Raw genomic sequence first — 24,733 nt, 5'->3', positions numbered from 1 at the left:
GGGTTCACTCAGGTTAATCATCACAGTCACAAGGAAGAGCCACCAGATGACTAATTTGGGTTGCTAGTATGTTCACTGTGGCAGCGAAGGCAGCTGAACCATGAGTGCGAGTCCCGCGATGCCATGGCTGCCTATTTGTGTGTACTAGAAACTTTTGCGCAGGCAAGTACGGAGCCAGTCAAGCAATGATCACGTACTCATTTCGTAATTGGTAATAGGAGGAGCGTCACGGAACAAGACTGAGGATGACGAAGACACTGCTAACGATCTAGACGACACCAATAGACTTCGTTGCGAAGATCGCTGTCTCAATGGTCGATCTTAGCGGACGCGGAGCTGCGAGAGCGAAGCCATTCACTGTATACTCAGTCTCAACCAGTGCATTGACTCCATCAAAAGCCAATGATGACACTGCCTGCAGCGCTCCAGGACTTGCATACATCAACCCACTCAACATTGATTTCGCCTGCGCGAATTGCAATCTGGCCTACGGGTCTGGTGTCTCAAGGTGGGCGATGATAGGGCCTCTCGTATACTAACTTTCACGGAGGGATTAACTGCCCACACACTGCTACATACATCCTGCAGTGCGATTATACCTCGCCTCCGCGGTTGCCGACAGACTTCTCACGGAGAAGACCGCAAGAAGCAACTACTGCAGTCAGCTCTAGGCCTTTACCCCAGGTCTTTCGTCCTCCAAGCGATCTTCCCGCACCGGTCAAATACTGCACGTCATGGTAGCGGATCGTTTCGACCCATTCCATCCTGTCTGATCGGTCTACTCTGCAAGTGCCGATGCGCCTTGCTCTCATGCTTTTCCCGTCGGCTTCTAGTCTTGCAGAACTACTCACCGGTCACATCGCGCTCAAGACGACATCAGGCATCATTCTCTTGGAAGGATCTGCCAGCGGATAAGACGACCATGACAAAGACATGATGTTGATGACCATGACAATGGGTATTGATACCACTCACTGCAGTAGTCTTAATACTGCCGCACACTAATCAATCAAGAGTCGCCCGTGCTCGTCGGAACGACACCCTATCTACTAAGATTCATAGCTTTTGAATTTGAGGGTGGGGATAAATCAGGGGTTAGCCTGCCGTCCATTAGCGTTATACTGGCTTTATCCCTGGTGCTTCGCGGATTGACAAAACCACGGCACAGCGGCAAAGCGAACGCGAAAGTACGCACGCATCGGAGCTTCGACATTGATTAAGGCAAGCCTCGGGGTCATACTCGTCCAGCCATCTCCTGCCAGTTTAAACATGTCGATCCTGATCACGTCAACGGCTTAAACTTGGCCGAACGTACGTCTTCAGATCCCAAGATGCTCCAGGCACTGGCGTACTCCCCACACAGTGGGTATATCGGCCCGCTTCTCGCCAGATTCATCTGGTCTGGCCTCTCATGCTTCCCTTGCGTATCGGACCACGATGCCTTCACGATTGATGATCTTTGACAAATCCCTCAGCCAGACATGAACAACCCGGATTCAGACCCTTTCCGTGTCGGTCCGCTTGCACATCTTCGTATGCGACGTCGGCATACCGAACGTCGCCGACTCTGCACGCCATGTTCTATGCGTCTCTTCACCGTTCAGATCCCAGGATGGTCAGGATGTCAGACTCGTGGCTCGATGACATTGGCTTCATTGAACGGAGTACGCCCGGCCGGTACTCTATCTCGTGTGGGTCCAGGAGCAAAGCCGAAGCGCAACTATCCGTCCACGTCTCGGTGCCAGTGATCAATACAGATGGGTGCAGCCGATGCGAATATGGCTAACCGTCGCTGCATCATGCCGGAGATCGCCCCGATATGGATTCCTTCGTTCGTTTTCGCAGAAGATGGTATCATTGAGGCGAGGTGAAAGCGTGCAGATGCGTGAGACACGCAGACGTCCTGGTCTATTATGCAATGCCGTCCCAGGAACATATCCTGCATGTGGTCCTGGATCGAATAAACGCCACAGCCAAGTGGCGGCAACGGCGGCGGGGAAGGCTCACACGTACCAAGTGCTAACACAAAGTCGACACGTTATCTCCTCCTCGTACACGCGGAATACAGCGCAAAGAAAGTGTTCTCGACCGGCATACATAACCGACAGCTTTGTGTATGAAACGTATGAACCGAAGTTCGTCGATCGGTAGAGCGTTTGGTTCTCTGGCTTGCGTGCATGGCGCACGCCCCTAACCCCACCTTTTCCCAACGGTTCCACTTTTTGACCTGATCCGGCTGGAGATGTACAACCATTATCATCATAACCGCGCAGTGCGCGGCTGTCGTTATTCTGTTCGGATGTCGACGCAATGACTCAAAATATTCTTTGGGACCGAGGCGGCGATTTGCCGGTTCAGCTGGCTACTAACGACCCACTGCCTATCAGCTGCCGCGAAAGCTGCGAACTCTATCGTCCCTCGCGACACGCCTTCCCGGCTGTGCTACTGACCAGAGCAGCATGTGCACTCCTTTTGTGCCGCGTCTGCAACAGCGTTGAGCGTGTAGTAGCTGGCTAGTTGACCTTACATGTCGGCCACCACTTATTCATCATCAGCTACTGCAGACTGCTGCGAGGCGCCAGGAACCGAGGACTAGACACACGCTCGGATGGGGAAAGCAGAGCCTCCTACTAGCTGAATCCAGTTGTACTGTATACAGGATCGAATCATAAATCCGGTTGACGCCATCTTATGCAGGCGGGGTCCCACCGGCGTGGTTCGGGAATGCCAGGTGATGCAGGTCTCAACACAGCCGCCAACCGCACGTCAGCTACCCACCTTCAGAGTTTTCAGGAACGTCCGTCAGTGTGCAGGAATGCACAGTAGCCGGGCACGCGCTCGCCGAGCTCACCGGAGGATCGAAGTCACCTCATCAAAACGAAGATTGACGGACTGTCCTTGAGGCCAGTCAGGATTGATGTTCGCGTGAGCCGCTTGGAGCGCGGCGGTAGTCTACGCACGACCACATCCGGAAATACATCTACAAGGTTATTCATTGGATGCAGATTAACTTTACCCTCTTCGATGTGCATTACTCCGTAGTCTACAGAACTGTCCCGGCTCTGAGCGATTGGGTTTACCAAGTGGCCACCAGGTGTTCTTTCTTCGTCGCTCAATGCAGGGACCCAGCATCCGACCGAGCCTTGTATGCATGCAATACCGGGGGTTTCGTCACCCACCCCCTTCAACGTCTGCATCGAGATGGAGTGGGACCCATTTCCTCATATGAGGATAGATGCGTTCAGCGAAAAGTCTAGACTCGCCAATCGGATTGCAGATCGGCTGGGGAAGGAAAAGTATCCCTGTATACGCTAACTCAGCCACTCACCTCTTACCGAGTCTGAACGGAGTCGCTCTTCAGCGCCGGGAGCAGGGGCATGACTTCCCCGAAAGCTGAAATCTCACTAGCTGCCTAGTCTAAATCGTTCTATCCAAGGCCATTGTGCACTGGTATGACCAGCCGACTTATTCTTGCACGCGACTGCGGCGGTAGAGCTAGTAAAATGGGACCCTCTGACAGTTCCGTCATCACGCACAACATGTTGCCTGGTGTGAGCGGGTACCACTTTCGCCTTCACCTGGGTGCCGGTGCTGGCGTAACCGACTGCTCTGTCATTAGTTGGAAACTTTCTTTTGTACAACCCTCCCGCTTCCTCATCCTACCATTGGTGAAGTCGTTTAGCTACTTCTTCCTCCTTTACTCGAACCAGGTACCAGAGCGATAGTACATACTACACCTGGTGCGACGTGAAACGCCACCAGATCACGTAAACTCACATCTTTACACTTCCTTTTAGTTGGCTTCTTAATCGTACATCTGGTCTCACCTGGGCCTCTCTTTTCACCATCATCCATCTTTCCACGCACTGAGCTCTACACCTCTTCACTACTTCTTATCATTCAAGACGTCGTGAGAGCACTCCCCCAAAGCCATGGACAGACCGCAAGTTTCGATACCACCTGTGAGTAGTACCATCAATATCGCATCCAGCTCCAACATACTGACCCCAAACGCTAGGCTGCGAATATCCTTGGTGTAGGTTTCTCTGCTCCACCCACGACTTTGACTTGAGTCATGATACTGACATACGATCTCGTTCTCTAGACTCTCGGCACTGGTGAGTACCTCCGAACGTTTGGTGGCTAAGGACTATGCTAACTTGAGTAAAGTGTATGCAACCCCACGTCAAGCCCTTGACCCCACGAAGCACTTGCTAACAAAGGTCCGAATGCAGCTGCTGGTGTATACAAATCATCCCACAGTAAGTGTCACCCGCATCGAGATTGCACATGGCAGCTCGCTGACTTTACCGAAGAATATGGACCAACTGGCGGCGAAAGAGCACCGAAGGCCTTCCAGGCACCATGCTGATACTCTGGTCGATTTGTGCGATACCCCACATGAACGAACCTGGCCGACTCAGCTAATCAATGGATGCAGGCGGCGTACCATTTGGTGTCTATGCGATCGTTCAGGTATGCCATCAGCCATCGCACAGTCCGTCTTACCTTTTACTTACGTGTGATTAGAACTTCAACTTCGCCCTCAAATTCCAACCTCAAGCTTTCGCCAGTCTTACCCTGATCGCATGGGGCCAAACACTCTACTACCACAACAAATGGCGGGTCTGGACAGCGACTGTTGCGACCATCGCTCTCGCAGCTAGCTTCGGTATCATGGAACTCATCCTCATTCTTACACTGCGCGTAAGTCAACCGCCCATTCCACATATGCGTCCTGTCGAAAGCCACTAACGAAATACCGCACAGGGACCATACAGCCGCGGCGTCGAATGGCCCATGATGCTAATGGCCATCTCCGCCTCCGTAATCCAAGTCATCGGCCTAATCCCACCCTACTTCGAGCTCGCCAAGCGCAACGGCCGCGTCATCGGAATCGACTTCTGGTTCCTCACCATCGACTACCTCGGCGCCTTCTTCTCCCTCATGGCCGTCGTCGCACAGCAATGGTTCGATGCTCTCGGTGCCAGTCTATACATCGCCTGCATGGTCCTTGAGACTGGCATCTTTGCCAGCCAAGCAGTCTGGCTATGGCGTGTCAGACATGTGCGCAAGGAAGCTAAGAAGGCGGGCAAGACGTACGACGAATACGTTGCTGAGAATAGCGGCAAGAAGTTGCCGAGGTGTGGGAGTGAGGAGACATTTGTTGATGTTGAGACGGGGTGCGAGAAGAAGACGACGATTGGAGGTGGAGAGTATGATGCTGGTACGGCTGAGAAGACTGCCGAGAAACCATCCACGACCCAAGAGGAACGCATCGATGCCACCGAGGCGACTGCGACACCCGCATCGACATCGACAACCACATTGACGCCCATATTCACTTCGACGACAACCGCGCCATCACCCGACACACTTCAGGCTCCCCCACCTGCCGTTCTGAAGAACGACACGTCCGGTTGAACACCTCATTCCATAACTCCCTTTCCCTTTGGACATTTTGCACGGCGTTGCACCTACCATCTTCCGACTTCTTCATGTCCTGTACGATACCTCACGATGGCGATCACGGCGTACCATCTTTCCTTTCTTTCCTCAATCTGGCGACGATGGTTAAAAGCTCTTCCTGCTCCTCCTCTGGTAGGAGGTCAAAAGCTCGTTTCCTTGCAAAAAGTTGAAAATAACTTGGGTGGTTGTCTGCTATGGTTTATGGTGTTATTTGGGGATGGGGATGGGTCCCGGTGTGCGATGGCATGCCATGGCACGGGTTGTACGAGTAGGAGTTTGAAACTAATATCATGGTTGCTCTGACAGTGCGGACCTCGGTTGAGATACATTGAAGCTAAGGCTTGGAATCGACACGTGATGTGACAATGCGCGGTAGTCATGCGGGCTAGTGAGATGTCTTTGCTGGTACGGTATCGGAGTGCCTGTTTATCTGACTACAGTTTGCTACTCTCTTTACTACATTTCCTCCCCCCATCAAATGATACCAAGGGCAACGATCAACTCAACTTGCTACTCATCATCCATCTGAGCCTTGCCTCGCTGTTCCTTATTCTCAGGACCAGGCCGCTTAGTCGACACAGTACCCTTGAGCTTCGCAGTCTCAGCAACACCCTCACCCTTCTTGCTCATTTCCCCTTGCTTGGAAACCTGGGAGCTATGGTGAGTGTCACCGTTAGACAAACCCTCTTGCTTTCCAGACATGTAGTTGAAGCTCCTGGGCTTTCCGCGCGGATCGGCCTGTGGTGCTACTTAGCAATCAAGAAGTGGGAAAAGAAGGTTACATCATGTACGAACCGGATCGGCTACATGTGAAGGTGCAGCCCCGTGACCCATAGCCTTCGGGCCCAACTCTTCATTTGGGTCCGGCCTGCCGGCACCAGGTGCGCTGGGATCGCCCTTCATAGTGATCTTGTGACTGCGCATGTTTTCCTCGTTCTCGCCAGCCATCTTGCCTGGCATGGTTGGATGCGGCTGGAGATTGGCCGCGAGGTTCTGCTTTGACGAGGGACGCAGATCTGAATTTATAGCGAAATAGAGACCGCCGGTGAAGGCCATGGCTACACCTGCGAACTTACTAAAGAATACATGTTATAGGAGGATCGGGATGAGGTTGCGGTGGCATCAAAACGTACAATGTGAAATCGCTATTCTGCACCTTGGGGATGATGGGCTCGCTGGCATACTGCCTGCTCTGGGCGCCATTCCGCAGCGCATGAGGCCTAGCGCTACGAGAACATTTCGAGCCCTGTATAGTGCCTGTAGCAGAGGCGACTCGCGGCTTTGTAAAGCGAAGTAGCGGCATATTGAATCACATAGATGTAGATACTAAGTGCAATTGAGTGTGGAGGAATGATTGGTAGTTTGATTCCATCTCCCATGATATTTAGACATTTGGTGCTAGGCCAACATCAGGTTCCAAGGTTATCGTCAATGCGCGCGAGATGATGCGTCATCGATTCATCGGAGCCATCTCCGCGGTATGAGTGTCGATTTGATGAGTTGAAAAAAGCAGTACGTGCGCCGTGGACTGCATGAGCACGCGTTTCATCAGAGTTGCATGGAAGGATGACGTCTTTGCGGGGTGCGGGCGCGTGTCTGGGGAATTGGAAACTGCGGTTCTGGCTAGCGTGGTGAATACGTCATGGTTCGTTCGCGATGACCCATCCGCGACGAGCGGATTACAACTACTAAAGATACATAATATATCCATACGCAACGGCTATCCCAGCTGACAGATATCACACGTTCAAGTGGCATGTGTCGGCTGGTGGTAAGGTGTCCAATGAGCGATGTAGGCAGCGAATCTCATAAGCGAGCTAAGCAGTCCTTCCACGCGACGCGTACGAACACCCTTCAACGACGACAACAAACCATGCATTCGCCTTGAATATCTCAATATGACGACAGGCCTTGTCATGGCTGCGCATTCAATGCAGGCTGATCTAGAACCATTGCAACAGCAGCTCGTTCGTACGATGCTCAACACACAACCTCACGCCGACAGTACGACCACGGTTCTCGTCCACGGCGCGATAATCAGCCAACACATGCGGAATACCAAGTCTTGACGTGTATCTTCGTTCCGTATATTGTAGAGACAGTCTTTTGTGCGAAGATCCCTACGGCTTCTGATCAGCGTCCGATATGAACACAGTTATATCCAACTTCCGCTTGCCATGGACCGCTATATGAACACCAGGAAGCTAACAGTTGAAGCCATCCCAATAGCCCACCAAATACGCCCAGCAACCAGATCTTGAAGGCCGCGTGAGGCATTGGGTACTGGTGAGCCTGGCGACGACTCTACCGAGCATACATCCCCGTCGGAATCAGTGCTGGCGCTAGCACTCGTATTGAAGAGCAGTTCAACCCATTGGATATCGAACCAGGCCTCTTGCCCAGTATCCATACGCCCCGAGAAGGTGCCTCCGTTACTCCACAGGCTCAAAATGATCATGCTCTCTGCGTCCGGTACGTTGACTTCCGTGTCAGCCGATTGGGCACCGTTCATGTACCAGGCGCTTTTTCCGGGTATCCAGTCCAGCCTGTAGTTGTTCCAGTCCGAGGTAGGTTGGTCATCCTCCATTGAGACATTGAATGTTGCACCGTCAATGGGTACATCAGTGTCGGGGTCGGCGGTGGGCTGGTTAGAGTAGTGCACTTCGTCAGCCGTTAACCCAGTTGGTATCTCTATATCCGACTCGGACGTGTCATCATGGTATGTGAAGAAAGCCGCAACTGCACCGCTGGCTCCATTGATGCGTGCGGACATGCGGATAGAGGCGTACGTGACATTGTATTCCGCAAAGTCTAGTTCAGCGGCCACCTGGCTTCCATCGGAGAGTCTTGTCGTGTGCAAGGTGAGATAGGTAGAATCCTGCGACGCATCGGAATTCTTGCCTATGAGTGGTTAGAATTCAGTAGAAGCAACGAAAGCTTTAGCTTACTAATTGATACACGAGATGGTTTATAGTACATGTCCACTGTATCATCCCTTGGTGACGGTCTGAACCAGTCTCGTGCATTCCAACCCGAAACCCAGGGAGCAGCTTGAATGATCTTGGATTGGCCACTGGCTGATTCGGTGACTGTGTGACCCTCTCCGTAAGACTTGGCGGAAGCCGCATCGGCGTCGGCATAATCGTGTAGTTGTCTAAAGTCGTAGAAACGATGGAAGCCGTATGTTGCTGCTGTCGAACCATTGGTGGAGAACCGAGTACATTCTGCAGCGGCCTGTGCGAAGAGAGAAGATGCAGCGAAAACCAAGAAAAGAGCTGAGCTGTAAAACATGACAAACATCGAAGGTAAGCGCTTGGGATCACAGCAGAGGAGATCTGCATTCGTCACGACTTAGTAGTCGGACCAGCTTACACTACATACGTGCAGAGGTTGCCCTTTCGTGATCTTGCGGTGTGGATGTCACCTGGGTAGGCGCGGGAGCGAGACATTGACAGTAAAGACGTCTGATCTTTCAAATTCGACTTCTGGCGTTCCCTCTAGAGAGCCTCGACGTCAGCGTGCGGTGTTGCAGGGCAGTATTGTTGGTCAGGGCCGGTGCATAACAAGACGACAAGATACAAATGAGGCGTGCAGAGTTTTGTGGCTGGGTCGTGGCGCCCACTTGTCGAGTTCTCCTGCGGGTACTAGCCACCTTGTCGCTAGGTACCGTTCTTGAAACATTATATTACGTTTCTGCTGTTGAACATCGCTGCTAGTCGCGAAGGCCAGACGCGTCGATGGGACGCGTCTAACCTTCGAAGGCTTCGCGACGCGTCTGGAAATGAAAAAGCCAGCTAGCACTCATTCGAGCTAGCGCAAACACCTACCACCGGGCATTCTTCCTGCAGTCGTTCACGTCATCACCATCACCAATTCGCGAACCCCATACAGACAACATCAGCTTTGTTCTACAATTTATCTCGAAATGAGACGGTCGCACTTTTGTAGCGACCTGATTGGCTCGCTTCTCGGCGCTCTATTACAACCGTTCACCATCGGTCTCGCGCGTTGATGTGCCGACGAATAACCCCGCCGCTACTCCAACAAAGATGTGTCTCGGCAGTCATTCTGAGTCCGAAGGGCTGAAGCTTACTTGCAGTCACAATATCAAGCGGCGGCCTTACCTATCGCACGTCCCAGCTACTACAACTGCAAGATATGCGCATTTTGTCCGTTGTCAGACACACCACCCATCCTGGAATTGGCGCATCACGGGGCTCAAGGCAGCATTGCAGGCATCAACAACCAGCATTCCTGTAAGCGGATCGGATGTTTCTTACGCGCCCGACCGGTTCGCCGGGCCTGGTCCCCACTTCCCGGTAGATACAAGGCTGTCTAGAAATGGTATTGTTCCCCGCGTTGTCTGCTTACACCGTTGGTGTCTTATATATATCGTGCCTTTCTTTGCGATTCCACGATAGCGTGACAGAACCACCGAACAAAAAACATGGCTTCACAACAGCAGGCACCGCAGACCTTCACATTTCACCATGCCGACCTAGGTCCCATGACAGGCATCGTCACGCCCGACAGCGTTGTTCAGTTTCGCGCCGTGCCATACGCCACCATCCCCGCTCGCTTCAAGCAGTCTGTTCTCTCAGATACACTTGCGGGCAAGAAAGACTTCACGGAACATGGGTATGACTTGCCTTAATGCTTCCCCGGTAAGAAAAGCTAACGCCCTCAGCTATGCATGCCCTCAAGTCTTTAACGTTGACGCGGTTGGCGGCGGTAACTTCCCTGGCGAAAAGTTCCCACACTCAACGGACGAGTTGAAATGTGCTATCCTCCAGGTGAATGTACCGCTTTCGTGCCTCAAGCAGCAGCCACCCTCTTCAAGACTCCCTGTATCGGTCTACATCCATGGGGGAGGCTTCGTGCTCGGAAAGATTGACGAGCAGCACAACACATCTCTCATGGTCGAGCAGTCGATCCTTGATGGCCAACCCATTATCTCCGCGAGCATACAGTATCGATTGGGGGCGCTTGGCTATCTACATACTCCGGAGGCTGGAAATGCAAATCTCGCACTGAACGATCAACGGAATGCGCTTCTCTGGATCCAAAAGTTCATCGAGGGCTTTGGAAGGGACAAGAAGAAGGTTACTGCGTTCGGAGAGTCCGCTGGCTCCATGTCAATTTGCGCCCACATGCTACGCCAACCTCCGTCTTCGGGTCCTCTGTTCCAGAGAGCGATTCTCATGTCTGGCATTATGGGGCCAACGACAGCACCGCTATCACCCGAAAACGCAAGCGAGACATACAACAGCTTCTTGAGAAGAGTTGGGATTGAAGAAGAAGGCGAGGCAGGTCTGGAGAAATTACGTCAAGTGGACGTACAAAAGATTGTCGAAGAATCCGCCGAGCATCGAGCAGCTGGTAATATGTGGCTTTCGGTTCAAGATTCAGAATGGTTTGGTGATGAAGCGGGCTCTGTGACATGGGACCGCTTTCCTGAGTTGCTTGGCAAATGCGAGTGGGTCAACGAGATCATTCTGGGAACTACAGGCTTTGAGGTGAGTCGATGCTTCTCAATCGTACGTCCAAACCGAGAATCTTACTCAGACATACAGGGCGTCACGTTGATGTCAGGAATTACTGCTGTCAGCCCGGACGCTTTCCTCAAAGGCATCGCAAAGCAATTAGGCGAGAAAAGCGCGGGCCTCGTCGAGCGAGCTTACGGCATCTCGCCGGGAATGGACAAGAACGTGTTCATAACTGCAGGCGCACGTTGGGTAGGCGACGTCGTTTTTGATGGTGAGACATTCCGCATTATGTTGTGTGCATAGCTGATAGTTGTAGCGCCGACTCACTACTTAGCTCAGTATCTCACCCAGCATACGAATAAGAAGGTCTATCGGTACGTATTCGACGTCCGCAATCCTTTCGCTACCAGTCCCTTCTGGCAGCAAGCGCATCACTGGGTCGACGTGTACTACGTGTTCAAGACGTACCAATTCCGCTACCCGTCACAAAGACTCAAACATATCTCTACCCAACACGCACGAACTTGGAACAGCTTCGCGAATGGAGAAACGCCGTGGAAAGAATACAAATATACCGGCAAAGGCGACGAAGTGGTGATGGTGGCAGACGAGAGAGATGGCTGGGTAGAGAGGACTGTTGAGGAGCACGAGAAAGTGGTGGACAACAGCTGGCGGAGGTGTGAAGCGTTGGTGGAGAGCTGGGACAGCATGCGCGGGAAGCATTTCTCGCCTTTTCAAATCGAGCCAATGAAGGCGAACAAGGTAGCCTAGATTAGATGGTGAGGACACCTTATACAAGGGAAAAACTGAACACCCTAGAGGCTACATCAAGAAGAAAACTTGCAAATTAGGTGGCCTAACGTCGATGTAGGCTCTAGACGTGTCCAGGTTTTCCCTAGATTGACGTGAGGATATCATCCGGTGCTTCTCGATCATTTTGAGTCATATGGCGCTAGGCTGGATTACACTTAGTGGCTTCTTCTTGCGGCGGAAGACCGTCCGAGTCATCTCTTCTATCGTCTTACCAAGTGTACAAGTATCCGCAAGACTGTTCATGCGTCTCATCAATCCCGGCACACCTCAAGATGACTTCCCAACAGTCCTCAACACCGTTTTCGCGCTTCGCCCTTATCACATCTCGACTCATCATTGTACCTACCCCTTTGGCTATCTCGATACCGGCTTATGTCACTCTTTTCGCGAACCTCCTCGCCGACACCTCTTTCTGTGAGATGGGATTCGGCGATAAGTTTCCGGTAGTGAAGCGCACGCAAGAAGAAATGCATAAGTCGATCGCTACACGAGATATTGCGCAATGTTGGGAGAAGAGGGGATTGGGCACTTTTGCAGTTGGCTGGCGACCGAAAGAGCAAGTCAGCGATGATATGGGTCGGTCTTTAAAAGATGCGAGCGAGAAAGTCCGGATCATCCATGGAAATGAGATGGATAACGTGTGCCAAATACTCGGCGCAATCGAATGGCTAGGCTATGCAGGCGTCAGAGATGCAACTACAACCTCTCTGCCCCCACGCGACGACTCGGACGATCCGCTACCACCGTGGGAAGAGATGGTCGAAATGCTCTATGGTGTTGCGCCGGCGTATTGGGGTCAGGGTGTAGCTCGTGAGGCTGCGGAAGCAGTCATGCATTGGGCGGCGGTGGAGAAGGGTGTCAGGAGGTTCATCGCTGAGACAGAAAAGCCCAATGCGAGGAGTGGAAGAGTGTTGGAGAAGATGGGGTTCAGGAAGAGTGGTACTAACTATTGGAAGAATGAAGATGAGTTCGAGTGGGAGAGGGACGCTAAGAGCCTTGAGTAGGCGGGTTTGTGTTGTTTGCGCGCAATCTGAGACGGTAACGAGCTCCATGCAGCAATATTGCATTCATTGTATCTTTTATGTTGTCTTCAGCTGTTAATAAGCTGTTGTAGGTATCCAAGCCAGTCCGCTGTGACTTGCAAGGTTGCTCTCAGCAATGCCTTTTCACACTTTCTCATGCAAGAAGGACGGCAAAATGCTAAGCTCTTATCGCGCTCCTTTCTGCTTGAGAGACCCCTTCGCTTTCTTCGCCTTGGGCCACCCATCCACCTCTTTCTCATCTGCCTCATCTAGCGACACGACTGTTTCTGATGGCCGGCCGTCGTGACGATCGTTGACAATCACCTGAACTCGCCGCTCTTGCTGAACCAAAAAGCCCATCATCAACCACTTCCCTAAACTGAGAAGGACGTCAAATGTACTCCGAGTATAACAAGTTCTAAGATATATGTCTACGCAGTTAATGCGGACCCGGCACAAGCGCTCACAATTGAGCAGAGGTCGGAGTGCGAATAGGTCTATCAGCGTATCTACAGACCGTAGAGTACGCAGGCCTGTTCGGTAGTTAATGCTAAACAGCTCTCGGGTAGGCACAGTCAATTCAATCTCTCGGAGGAAGACGCAGGCAACTGCAAGCTGTACCATGGGGCTTTTTGGAACGAGTGACGCCTGAGAGAGGTGAGACACATCTCCAAGACGAATGACTAGGTTCTTTACCGCCAGCAAACCATCACCATGAGGGATTGCGGTCAATTCGTTGTGAACCCACGAGCCACCGTCGTAGTTTTCGTCACCCGCCTCAAAGTTGAGAAAGATCCACTGCGTGCGCTCAAGCATGTAGACAACGACCTCGCCCTGCAACTGTCCGCATGTGGAGGCTAAAGCAGGGAGCGAACGTGACCAATAGTTGCAATGTCGCGGGTTTGGGAACAAAGTCCTCTCGCTCTTGTTGCAAAGCTTCAAAGAGGTTGGGTAGTGCCATACACAACAATTCCATTCTTGAGAAATATCCCAATCATCCGTGTGAGGGTTGTGCGAATCCGGCCACACAGTTCCATGTTCGAGAAGATAGTAATGGTAAACTATCTTTCGAAGTTCAGCCGGAAGTTGTAAGAAGTGAGGGAAGTATGGTGGCGGCTCATAGGATAGATATCCCGTTACTGCTGCAGCGACGTCCTTAAAAGCCGTCCACTCGATTCGCTCAATGCCGTTCTCATAGTGGAGCCACTCGACGACAGGACCTGAGAACTCCCGAAAAGCAGCCACCTTCTCGTCTGGCCATATATCGAAATCGTTGGTGAAAGCCAAATACTCCGTTGCGACCTCTGCGAGATCACAGAATGCCAGCTGCTCGATCGGTACCAGGCCATTCGTAGTTTGGTGCATATATGTTACCGCGGTCGGGACGTCGCGCGATACAAGGATATTGGTCGTATCTTTGCCCACATAACAGCAACCGTACCAGCAATGATACTGATGCTCGTGAAAATACGGAACCCTGAATGCGTCATACCAGCCTGCCATGTCGAAAAAGACAGCATCGCAAATCGACACATGGCCCTCGTGTTTGTAAAGTAGCTTCAGAGTCTTCAAAACATACAGATGGCAGTCCGGTACGAAAGCCTCGAAACTAAATTTGCGGTCGTCTTCGAGGTATGCAACGCACGCTGCCGATATCCTGGTGAACTCTTCCTCTGCAGAGATTTCCGTGTATTGGGTGAAAGCCTCAAAGGCTGTGGCTTCGTCGACAAGGTGCGCGTTCTCCCTGGGCATGTTGACCTGAAGTGCTTGCTTAGTTAAAGCCTCGAGCGTTCTAATCCTCGAGACATACTGGTACTGTAGAACCGATGTAGTTCGACATTTTGATTCGTCAAGATCAAGTTCTGTGAGAGTTGGCAGGGACTAACGGGTTGACACACTGCGGCGGTAAGCGTGAACAATGCAGTTAACTTACATGCGCTTAAAAGTATACTTACAGAGACCGTGCACCAATAGCTTTAGTCCAGGCATCAGGGTGTGGCAGTAGCTCAAGTGAATTTACCTAGGTAAAGGACGTCTGCGGAGATGAAGGTATCACGTGACGTAGGTATGTAATCCTGCAGGTGGCATGTAAGCATGGCGTCAGGCAACCCGCGCGGTGAGATCAAGGCCTCCATGCTATCATAACAGTCACCGACTACTCGAAAGTGCCGAATATGTAGACAGTTCGCAACGCGACAATGACTGAGGCCTACCTCATCCACGAAGTCGCCAGTCATAAAGCGGCATCCGTCCATGAGCCAAAGTTCACCAGATTCCTCCTCCTACCCGCCGAGCTACGTCTCAAGATCTTCGCAGCCTACTTGCAACTAGAGACCGCGCACAATGACTCAACGCTTGCGAATCATGGCCACCTCAGATACCGCAAGCCTTGTTGCGACGTCTTCGAGGCCTATTTGGAGAATGCGCGCAACACCTCGAGTCTAGCAAAGCATCTCCACGTCGACAATTACAATAACCCATGTTGCACCTGGCGCTGGCCAGACGACCTCATCATCTGCGATCGAAATGCCGGCGACGAGATGGCGACCGCGACATTCGCGCCATGGCTCCCTGCTCTCGCCTTCGCAAACAAGCAGCTCCTGAGCGAAGTCACCCTCTTCATGCTCTCAACAACCGAGTGGTTCGACTTCAAATACGATGCAAAGAAGCCCTTCAAGATCACCCGTTGGTTCGCAGACTTCCTTTCCACGTTCCCCGCGGTCACCATTGATGGCGTAGCTACCACCCAGGGATTCGCAGCCATCAAGCGCATCAACTTCCCCCACGTAAAGTACATACCGTATACCCGGGCCAACTATGATATCGACGGCAACCTCGACATCCCTCTAATGCTCAAGTGCACACAACTCGACACCATTGCCATGTCATTCCACTGGATCCAGCTCGTCGATAGAGCGTACACACAATACCAGAGACCTCGCGATCTAGAAGATTTCCTGGATGCCTTCCATTTCAGACCGATGCTTGAACACTGCGGGGTAAGAAAAGTGTATCTTGAAGGTGTGAATCATCTTCAGGGAGGGCAGCAGCGGTTGGCTTGTCTATATGAGTTTGGCGAGTGGCTTGTCAAGGGGTATAGGAAGCGGGGGAGGGAGGTGAATGTTCATATCAATGAGCGACGTCAGCGGTTTGACGGGAGGACCGTTGGGCCGAAGCTTGTTGTGGAAGACAGTGAGGAGGAAGAGGAGGCACCTGAGGTCGAACGGAAGTCTGGGAAGCGCACAAGTGGAAGAGTCGGTTGAGCATCTCTTGCTCAGACTGCTGGTTGACCTATCGCACGGTTGGAACCAAATGGATCGATCGGAACCTCCAGCCCATTGCACTGCAATCTCTAGCGTGTATGAGGAATAGGTGAGGCTGAACGTCGCAGCAGTTGCGACCAACGGTCTGGAGACATGATATGCGATAAACAGAAATGACGACGATTGCGGATCGCTCTCCATCGTCCATGTAATGTTTGTTCCATAGTATTGTAGTCATGGAGTAGCTCAAGCGGTTGAAAGCAGCCTTCCGAACAGGCGTATCGGACTTGCGATCGGCAGCACGATGCCAACGACCCGTGAACGTGTAACGTCGCGACGAGACATCGTAAAATGATAGCTCATCGACCCAGACACACAAATCTGCTCTTCGCCATCGTAGTTCATCGTCCGCAAGTCGACGCGACCTGACCCAGCGGTGTCTTCGTATTCCCGTGTTCTCGCGCTTCCGCGTCGCGACCCGCCGGCTATCCACCGCCCCTGACCAACCTGATTCGACCGCCATTTTCGCCGTGGTACAAGTCTCCGCAAAACCAACACAACAACCATTCACACGCGTCACAGTGGTAAAATCTGCCCGCACGCACACCGCAGGCCGAACGCTATGATCCCACACCTCCACCCACCCTCAGAAATTTCACTCCCAGCCCCCACGATAGGCCTTGCCGGCCAACATCGGCCCTACACAGTGGATCTTGTGAAAAATCCTTCTCCCAAAACCGCCTACGCATCACGTGCCCTCCTGGCCCCTGCCCTCCCCCCTCTGCCTATATAAACCGCCCTCCCTCCGTCCCTCCTTCTGCTCATCATGTCGATCATACTTCATAGAATCATTTCTAATAGTATGCATCCTCTTCTGAGTTACTCTAAGTAGCCACAGAATCTCCACCCTGGTTGATGACTATCAGCCTCGATGTCCCGGAGTGAGGCTTTTTTTACGGATGCTTCGGCGTGCGTGGCGATGATCTTCAGCTGACTGGTTTGCGACTTCGTGTTGCGCTGGGAGGCAGGACGTTGATGGCAATCTGACAGGTTACCTTTTTTTCATTGATGCGACGGGCTTGCTCGTCGCTTGAGGAAGAAAACTACAGTTGCTGGGTGTTGGATATTGGTGGCGTTACTAATGGCGTTGGGCTGAAGAAGGTGCGCATCGCGTTTCGCGCGGGCTTCCAAGCAGGAACCCCGCCTTGGTCTTCGGCACCATGCAACTTGGAGGAAAGAGCGTTGCTGCTAAACGGCGATATAGGCAACGACTTTTCTGTGTGAGCTCTCATCGCAGGATCGCGACGAAGTTGTTGTACATATTGTGGTGTTTGACGATGGCTACGGTGCAGTAGCGGCTGCGGCTGAAGCTGAGGCTGAAGGCGATCTAAGAACAGGCGCTTTTTGGGGGTCTGGCTGAGTCCCATCCAGAATAAACAACCCCTCGCCTCGTTCATTTGATGCGCTTTGGAAAATAACTCTTCTCTTTCTACGTCTGCATCTACGTTGGAGTTTTGACTTGTCACTCCTACTCGACGGCGGCCATGGCGACCCTAAACGGAGATGACCCGGAGCCAGGGCAGGAGCAGCCAAAAGAACCCACACAGCAAAGCAAGGCACAACATGACATCGCTCAAGACATTCCAGTGCTGCATAAGACAAGTCGGATGAGCGGAAGTTTCCTCCCAAATCCTCTGTACAAGAACTACGAATTCGAAGGTGTAATGCGAACACATGACGATGGAGAACACGAAGGCACAGAAGACGTCGCGGCAGAGGCAATCGACCTTTCCCCACCGCCCCGGCTAGATGCAATGGCGAAAAAGGATAACGTTGTGCATGAACTACCGGGAGGGTTGTATACGAAAAGGTTTTACAACAAGGACCTATGTGCAAGAATCCCTGGTCCCTGGATGATCGAAACAATTGAGGCTGAGAAGGTCGATACTCACCATGGAGACGGTATGACCTCCACACAGATGAATTTCATAGGCCAGGTGGAGGGAGGAGATAATCGAGGCTTTCGAGGCTTTGCGCGATACATCACCTGTACCGGTAGACCTAGGAGCGATGCCAGGAAGAAAAAATACCCGTACTTGATCCTGGGCATCTTTTCTCGTGCCGACAACGTGCCAACAGAGATTCTAGTTGAGATTCGTTCACCAGCGTATCTTTTTACGACACTTTCTTGGGGCATTATGCGACTTCGAGGTGTAGCGTTTTGGTTCTCTTTGAAGGAGGTCAGGCAATTCAAGCTTTACAAGGTACTTCTTTCATGATCCCGCTACAAAACGAAGCTGCTGATGTATGTCTAGTGCAGGTGGAAGAATGGACAACATATCCAGGTGAAGCTAACCCCGAAGAGCGAGCGCTCTTTATATCAGCTATGGCGCACCTATTCGGAATGGTGGCGTTCGAAAGACACTGGAGAGCAATGGACCGAATGGATACATGAAAACATAAATGGGGGGTCAAATGACTCCTTGGATGAGGACATCGAAGACCATCTCTCTATTGAAGTGGTACTTGGATGGTCGGCCCTGAGAATATCTGCAATTGTCTTAATGCCTGTCATGCTGAGTTTGGCGATTGGTCTCTGGTTCCAGTGGAGCAATCCGAGAGACTTGGCAACGATTCAGGCAGCGTGGAGTATCGCCTCCTATGTTGTGACCGCTTCAGGATGTGAGTCGTCCCTTTCTCTGGAAAAAGACTCTTAGCTAACAAGTGTAGTATTCGCTGCATTGATCGCCATCGTCAGCAGTCTATAATCTGGACTACTCTGGTATCGAATCATAGGTGTGGCGAATAGTGGAAGTAAATTCTCCTCAACTTCCGGTATTGGTTGTCGCATCAAGTTTGATCGAGGAATGTAAGAGAGTATTTGCGATTGGTGAAACTGTCAAGCATCACAGTAAACAAAGAGGCCATAGAAGGGAGGAAACATAACTTTTGATTATCCAGTAACTACATATGATCATCCTTAACACCAATCCTATCCCGACTTTTCCTTCGTGACAACAACGCCGGACGCCAACTTAATCCTATGACCCAGCCTCAGCACGCATAACACTTTTCCCCTGTGGGCTGCCGTACTGGTGCCATGCTACTGCTCAATTCACATCACGCAGTTTCTCCTCCGCACTTCTCGGGCTTTGGCGGCGTTCTCCTGCCTCTTGCGTTTCGTCGCTCGTTTCGCACGCCAATGAGCGCCTGGACCGTTGCGAGATGATGAACTGAATGCATTTGTCTCACTCGCTGGAGATGGCGTGTTGCTGCGTGAGAACGTATTGGTCGTTGTAATTGAGGAAGTTGCAGGGTGCTTCTCCGCACTTGAAGAAGATATGCCTTCCACGGATGGCCTGACATCACCTCTGGCATCGATGTACCCGCCACAGCCATCTGCGTTACTATCGTCGTCGCTACTGGGTATGTTATGATCTGGAAAGGAAGCCTCGAACTCGACGCTCGATAGCAAGCCAACAGATCCTGGTGGCGACGAACTCTTTTCTCTCTCCATGGCATTGCGAATCAGGACTTCCTGGCGGAGACTTGACCTTGATTTTCTTGCTATAGGAGAGCGCGAAAGGTATGTAGGTCTCATGGGCAATTTGGGAGCTGAATCTGCTGGAGTATTGTTGCCATTTAGAGTAATTGGTGCCTTGTCGTGTGTTGACATAACATATTCCCGAGTGCGTTTCAATGTGTGCTGTTCCGCCATCATACTGGCGATCGCGACGTCGAGACCGTTAATTTTTGCGTCCAGGCCCGACAGTACGGCTTGCAGTTCGGTATGGTGAGCCTCGTTCTGCTTCTGTTGCTGACCCATTTCAATTGGCTTGAGATCAAATGGAATGGCGAACGGCTCTTTGGCTGACAACCCGGTAAGTTGATTTGGAGGGTTGATGTGTCTGAACGGGTATGCAATGACTTGTGAGGCCTAATGTCGCCGGGGTTCCTTCTGAATACGAGTGAAAGGGTACTGAAAGGAGGACTATTGAGAAGATGCTACGAGCTATGCATACCAGTGTCAATGGGTGGCGGGCACATGGAAGGAGTATGCAATGAAGTGAGAGGACGTGATGGGCTAAGTGAGAGGATGCTGTATGAACTTGGGGGGCAACCCACAAACATAAACCTTGATCAATCAAGAACCATAACCGTAGTCTTAGGTTGTTCTCGGATTGCTCAATGCCCTTCGTAGGTATGCTATCGGCAAGTCACATCGGATGAGTGGCCCCCAGGTTCACGAGTTTTACTACTGCGCAAGCAACGGAAACCGGAGCGTTCTCGAATCGCATACGTGACGGATGAATTGAATCCGCGTTTTAGTCTCGACCTCGACGCGCTTGAGTAGTCCGTCTCCCATCATGTTGAAGCGGATCCTGTCATGACATGGCTTTGGGCGTATAGTGCGGTCGATGCAGCAGTTGCGAGGCCATAAGGAAGGGGGTAGCGATATGGTAGCTATGACCCTGAATCCGGTCCGAGTTTCGTGTTTCACATGGATCGAGGGGAGTGAGCGGGGAGTGGGGAGAAGCGCTGGGTATCAGTGAACCGGGGTCGGAGATAGTCTAACCCGGCTTTGGCTAGTCAGGGACCAGAAACGTCTCTCGCGCAGCGCGACACGTCAATTTTTTGGAGTTATCGACAAAGCTCGCGACAGCAAAAGGCTATCACGACGCCAATGCTCGAATCCAGCCCTGGGTATGCCATCTTCAGCGATCTGAGGAGAAGGATGGGTACTTCCTCTTCTCAGCCCGTTCCTTCCCCAAAGCGCGAGGCCGCGACGGTAGCTTCCCCCGCCACGGCGCGCAGGTCCCACTTTAGTGAGTAGACGGCCTCGACGCGTTTTCATGGACACTTTTTCGCTCCATCAACCTGCACCTTCCCGCCCAGAGCCACGACTAACGCATTGGAGTGGCAGACCCAGACATGGATGACGTCGCCGCGTCAGAGCAACTCATGAGCGAAAAGGGCACGCGCATCGGCGCCGCCGGCTCCATTGGCACCCTCTCCCAGGTCGACGGCAGCCAGGACGCCTCTCCTCTCATTCAGAAGAAGCGCAAGCGAAACAGCGCGCTCGGTCTGACGAAGAAGAGTGTCGCGACTTCTCCAGGCAAAGGCATGCTAGCCCAGAACGACGTTCCGGCGTCATCTCCTTTTCCCTTTCCCGCGACGCAACCGGAGCCCGAATCGCCTGCTGCCAATGCTTTCACCCACTCGACCGCAGTCGAGGTACCCGACTCCCAAATTCCCGGCCGACCCGCGCAACCGACTGCTTCATCGCCCATGTCCAGTCACGTCATTCCGTCCAGCGCAACCAAAGGCAAACGCACATACAAGCAGAGCAAGCAGTCGAAGCGCGATCGGGCTGTTAGCGACGCTATGCAAGACGACAACATAGACCAGGACGGAGACACGACCATGATGGCAGACGCGGTAGCCTCACCCTCGCATACGGCATCGAAACACAAGCGCGCTCAAGAAGCGGACGCGCCGGAGTCGAACGACGCACATACACGCAAAGCTGCTGCAAGGGACGCTGACGGAACACCCTCATCGGCTAAGCGGCGGAAGATTGGTACGCCAAAGTCGCTGACTACACTTCGAGACCTCATTGGAGGCGGGGAAGACGAGGACGCCGAGCAACCACGGACCGTCCAAAAGTCGAAACTGAAACGAATCAAGAAGCCGCAAACCCCCGTCGCGAAATCGAGAAACCTCTACGAGATCCCCGACGACGATCCGCGTCCCACGAACGGAGAAGCGAGCAACGCGCAGACATCTACCCCCAAGCCGCGTCTTAGTTTGAAGAAGACAAAAAAGAACAAGGACATGATCGACATTCGCCCTACTCCGGTTCGCACGCCTGCTCAGCCGTCGGGCGAAGAGGAAGACGAGGACAGCATCATGCGAGAGCCCGTCTCCAGTGATGAGGCAGACGTTGCTCCACCGTCCGGTGATGATCACAGCGACTTCAAAGAGAAGAAGAAGACAAAGAAGAGGCGGTCATCTGCGAGGAAAGCAAAACCAAGGCGGGAGAGCGGCAGATACAGCTTTACCTGGAAAGATCCCCCATCTGGCACCGCGGCAGAAAGAGCATTAAATACCGAGCACGACCTACAACACCCTCCTGATCTACGAAGCTCCGGTGACTTCACCGCAGACGAGGAAGAGCTCATCCGTCGAGCTATCGTAGACTACCAACAGAGGAAAGGCTTGGAGGTGTCTGAGCTTGTGGACATCATACAATGGAATCCAACTGACCCCAGCTTCAACACTGGCGATGGAACTATATCATCCAAGAGTGAGTGGTCGCCACAGGACGTCGAGGACGCGCGTGAAAGCGCAGAATTCTGGGACGACATCAAGCACCTCCGCACAGAACGCTCGCACGACAGATTGAGAAGACACATCCGTCAGACATACCATCAATTTAAGAGAGGAGTATGGACAGAGGAGGAAGACAAACGGCTGAAACAGTTCTACGGGATGCACCCCAACAAGTGGAAGGTCATTTCAGTGGGCATGGGGGATCGCTCCATGCACGACTGTCAAAACAGGTGGCGCGATTACTTGCAATATGGTGACAAACTCAAGTCTTCGCGCTGGGACGAAGAAGAAGAGGAGCTTTTCATCCGCGCCGTCACAACGGTCGCTCAACGAGACGAAGACCACCGTGCTGAAGAAGGATTACCACCCATTGACGAATACACGATCAAAGACATCAACTGGCAGCAGGTTAGCCGCGAGATGGACAACACCCGAAGCCGGATCCAAGTTGTACAGAAGTGGAGGAATCTGCAGAAGCGCGAATCCCCGCCAGAGATTGAGGTCGAACGCAAGCCGAGGAAGGAGAAACCTGCTGCTTCTAAATCTGCGATTCCCGAGCCTACTCCCAAGAAGCGCGGACGGCCAAAGGGAGAGGCTGGCGCAACACCCAAACCCAATCCTCACTCTGCCAGGTCACAGGAAGTCATCGACAACTCGGATGATGATGAAGAGGCCCAGGCCGCGCCACCGCCGAAGAAAGCTAAACGGCCAAGGAAGAGCGAAGGGTCGGTTGTGAAGAAGCCCAAGAAGTTCCGCACGGCCGAGACCGACGACATTGTTGACAACTCTGACGAAGAACACCAAGCCAACAAAGAAGCGGACAGCCCACCGAAGAAGAAGAAACGCAGAAAGTCAAAAAAGAGCGAGGCCGCAGGAGTCGACGACGAAGAGGAGTCTCGCCCGACCAAGATACGGGACGCCATTGAGAACTCAGACGAGGAGATGGTCGACGCCGATCAGCAGTCGAAGGTCTCGCCGCCGAAGAAGAAACGTGGACGACCACGGAAGAGCGAAGGTACCGAAGCCAACCAGGATCAAACGCCCCGCCCGACTGAGTCAGGAGATATCATTGCGAACACGGATGAGGGTGCTGATGTTGACGAGCAACCCAAGAACTCGCCGCCGTCCCAGAAGCGCGGTCGCCCCCGGAAGAGCGATACTCTGGAATCGAACGGACCGGAGAAGCGCACCGAGCTCGAGGTTTCCGAGGAGTCAGTAGCAGATCTGGAGCTTGCAGATGACGATCAGTCTGAGCCTGTAGAGGGCGCCGACAGAGTCGTGGAGGAAACCCAGCCAGTTGTGCAGGAAACCCAAATAGATCCAGCTCTGATCGATCCGGCCCTGATAGATCCAGCTCTCGACTCGAACCGTACCCAATCGCCGACAACTGGTGATGACGCCGAACAGGAGATTGAGGAACCATCCGATGAAGACGAACCATTCAGCACCGCACCGATTATTTCCCCAGAGCAGCCGCAAACAGACGGCAACGACGAAGTACAAGAGCAGAATGGGAACTCAATTGAGAACGACGACCCAATCGAAGACGACGAAGATCAACACAGCGTTGCGTCGAGCAGCTCATCGCAAGACTCGGACGACGATCAGTCTGAGCACGACAGTAAAGTCTCAGCGCCAACGGAGAACGATGAGCTTACCGGCGAGGAGGTCCAGCCTGGCGCCACTTCGACAGATTCAGATGGCCCGAAACAGACTTTATCCACTGGAGACAAGATGCAATGGGGCGACAAGTACGACCTGATCGCAAGCCTGCAAAACCATCGCGACGATCGTGAAGAAGATGGGGACTTCAACTGGGACAAAATCGCGGAAGAAGTAGCAGAAGAGCGCAAGTACATTTGGACTCCGCAAGTACTGCAGACAGCGCTGGACCAACTGATCCAGCTTCTCCGCGACAACTGCAAAGAAGTGGACGAGGATGACTTGGACGGGACGGTGGATGATATCATGGATTTCATCTCCAGTGAGCATGGAGAGCAGATTGACGAGTACTACGACCTTTCATAGGAAATGAACTGATCCAAGTTGCTGGGTTTTGTCGCCATCAAGCGCTTCAAGCGGCAGTGGTCCATTTTGCGTACTTGACTCAACGCATTTGTCGCGTGTACATAGTATATAAGAAACATATACACCATCGCGTAGTGCAGCATAGCATAATATCTAGCGTTCCTCCCACACCCCGTATCCTCCATCGTGACCTCTCTAAACGAGCCAACAGCCGCACTAAGCCCCTTCGCCACATCGCCTCGGCTGGCACCCGAGATCTCACTTTGCCCCCATTGTTATCGTAGCGCATCGCGCATACCGTAAACCTAGCGTCTCTGGC

General features: G+C 52.5%; 7 protein-coding genes across 7 annotated transcripts; 5 read left to right on the top strand and 2 right to left on the bottom strand.

The window, feature by feature from the left end:
- Positions 1-4,431: 4,431 nt before the first annotated feature.
- On the top strand, positions 4,432-5,424 carry J4E83_009560 (uncharacterized protein; the record flags this gene model as incomplete). Its single annotated transcript, XM_049336445.1, has 3 exons — positions 4,432-4,476; positions 4,531-4,707; positions 4,771-5,424. The coding sequence occupies 3 exons, from the start codon at positions 4,432-4,434 to the stop codon at positions 5,422-5,424; spliced, it is 876 nt and encodes a 291-aa protein (XP_049184544.1).
- A 555-nt stretch (positions 5,425-5,979) lies between these two features.
- On the bottom strand, positions 5,980-6,429 carry J4E83_009559 (uncharacterized protein; the record flags this gene model as incomplete). Its single annotated transcript, XM_049336444.1, has 2 exons — positions 5,980-6,207; positions 6,265-6,429. 2 exons carry the CDS (start codon positions 6,427-6,429, stop codon positions 5,980-5,982), a joined length of 393 nt encoding a protein of 130 aa, XP_049184543.1.
- A 1,225-nt stretch (positions 6,430-7,654) lies between these two features.
- On the bottom strand, positions 7,655-8,242 carry J4E83_009558 (uncharacterized protein; the record flags this gene model as incomplete). Its single annotated transcript, XM_049336443.1, has 1 exon — positions 7,655-8,242. The coding sequence occupies one exon, from the start codon at positions 8,240-8,242 to the stop codon at positions 7,655-7,657; it is 588 nt and encodes a 195-aa protein (XP_049184542.1).
- Positions 8,243-9,916: 1,674 nt separating this feature from the next.
- On the top strand, positions 9,917-11,726 carry J4E83_009557 (uncharacterized protein; the record flags this gene model as incomplete). Its single annotated transcript, XM_049336442.1, has 4 exons — positions 9,917-10,107; positions 10,157-10,985; positions 11,043-11,226; positions 11,272-11,726. The coding sequence occupies 4 exons, from the start codon at positions 9,917-9,919 to the stop codon at positions 11,724-11,726; spliced, it is 1,659 nt and encodes a 552-aa protein (XP_049184541.1).
- Positions 11,727-12,040: 314 nt separating this feature from the next.
- On the top strand, positions 12,041-12,772 carry J4E83_009556 (uncharacterized protein; the record flags this gene model as incomplete). The annotated part of the gene is made up of 1 exon (XM_049336441.1): positions 12,041-12,772. One exon carries the CDS (start codon positions 12,041-12,043, stop codon positions 12,770-12,772), a length of 732 nt encoding a protein of 243 aa, XP_049184540.1.
- A 2,216-nt stretch (positions 12,773-14,988) lies between these two features.
- Positions 14,989-16,053, top strand: J4E83_009555 (uncharacterized protein; the record flags this gene model as incomplete). The annotated part of the gene is made up of 1 exon (XM_049336440.1): positions 14,989-16,053. The coding sequence occupies one exon, from the start codon at positions 14,989-14,991 to the stop codon at positions 16,051-16,053; it is 1,065 nt and encodes a 354-aa protein (XP_049184539.1).
- A 4,932-nt stretch (positions 16,054-20,985) lies between these two features.
- On the top strand, positions 20,986-24,414 carry J4E83_009554 (uncharacterized protein; the record flags this gene model as incomplete). Its single annotated transcript, XM_049336439.1, has 1 exon — positions 20,986-24,414. The coding sequence occupies one exon, from the start codon at positions 20,986-20,988 to the stop codon at positions 24,412-24,414; it is 3,429 nt and encodes a 1,142-aa protein (XP_049184538.1).
- Between the last annotated feature and the right edge of the window lie 319 nt (positions 24,415-24,733).

Source organism: Alternaria metachromatica, assembly GCF_023757995.1.
Source record: "Alternaria metachromatica strain BMP 0045 chromosome Unknown scaffold_33, whole genome shotgun sequence".
Classification (NCBI taxonomy): domain Eukaryota; kingdom Fungi; phylum Ascomycota; class Dothideomycetes; order Pleosporales; family Pleosporaceae; genus Alternaria; species Alternaria metachromatica.
This window is presented reverse-complemented; position numbering and strand designations above follow the sequence as displayed.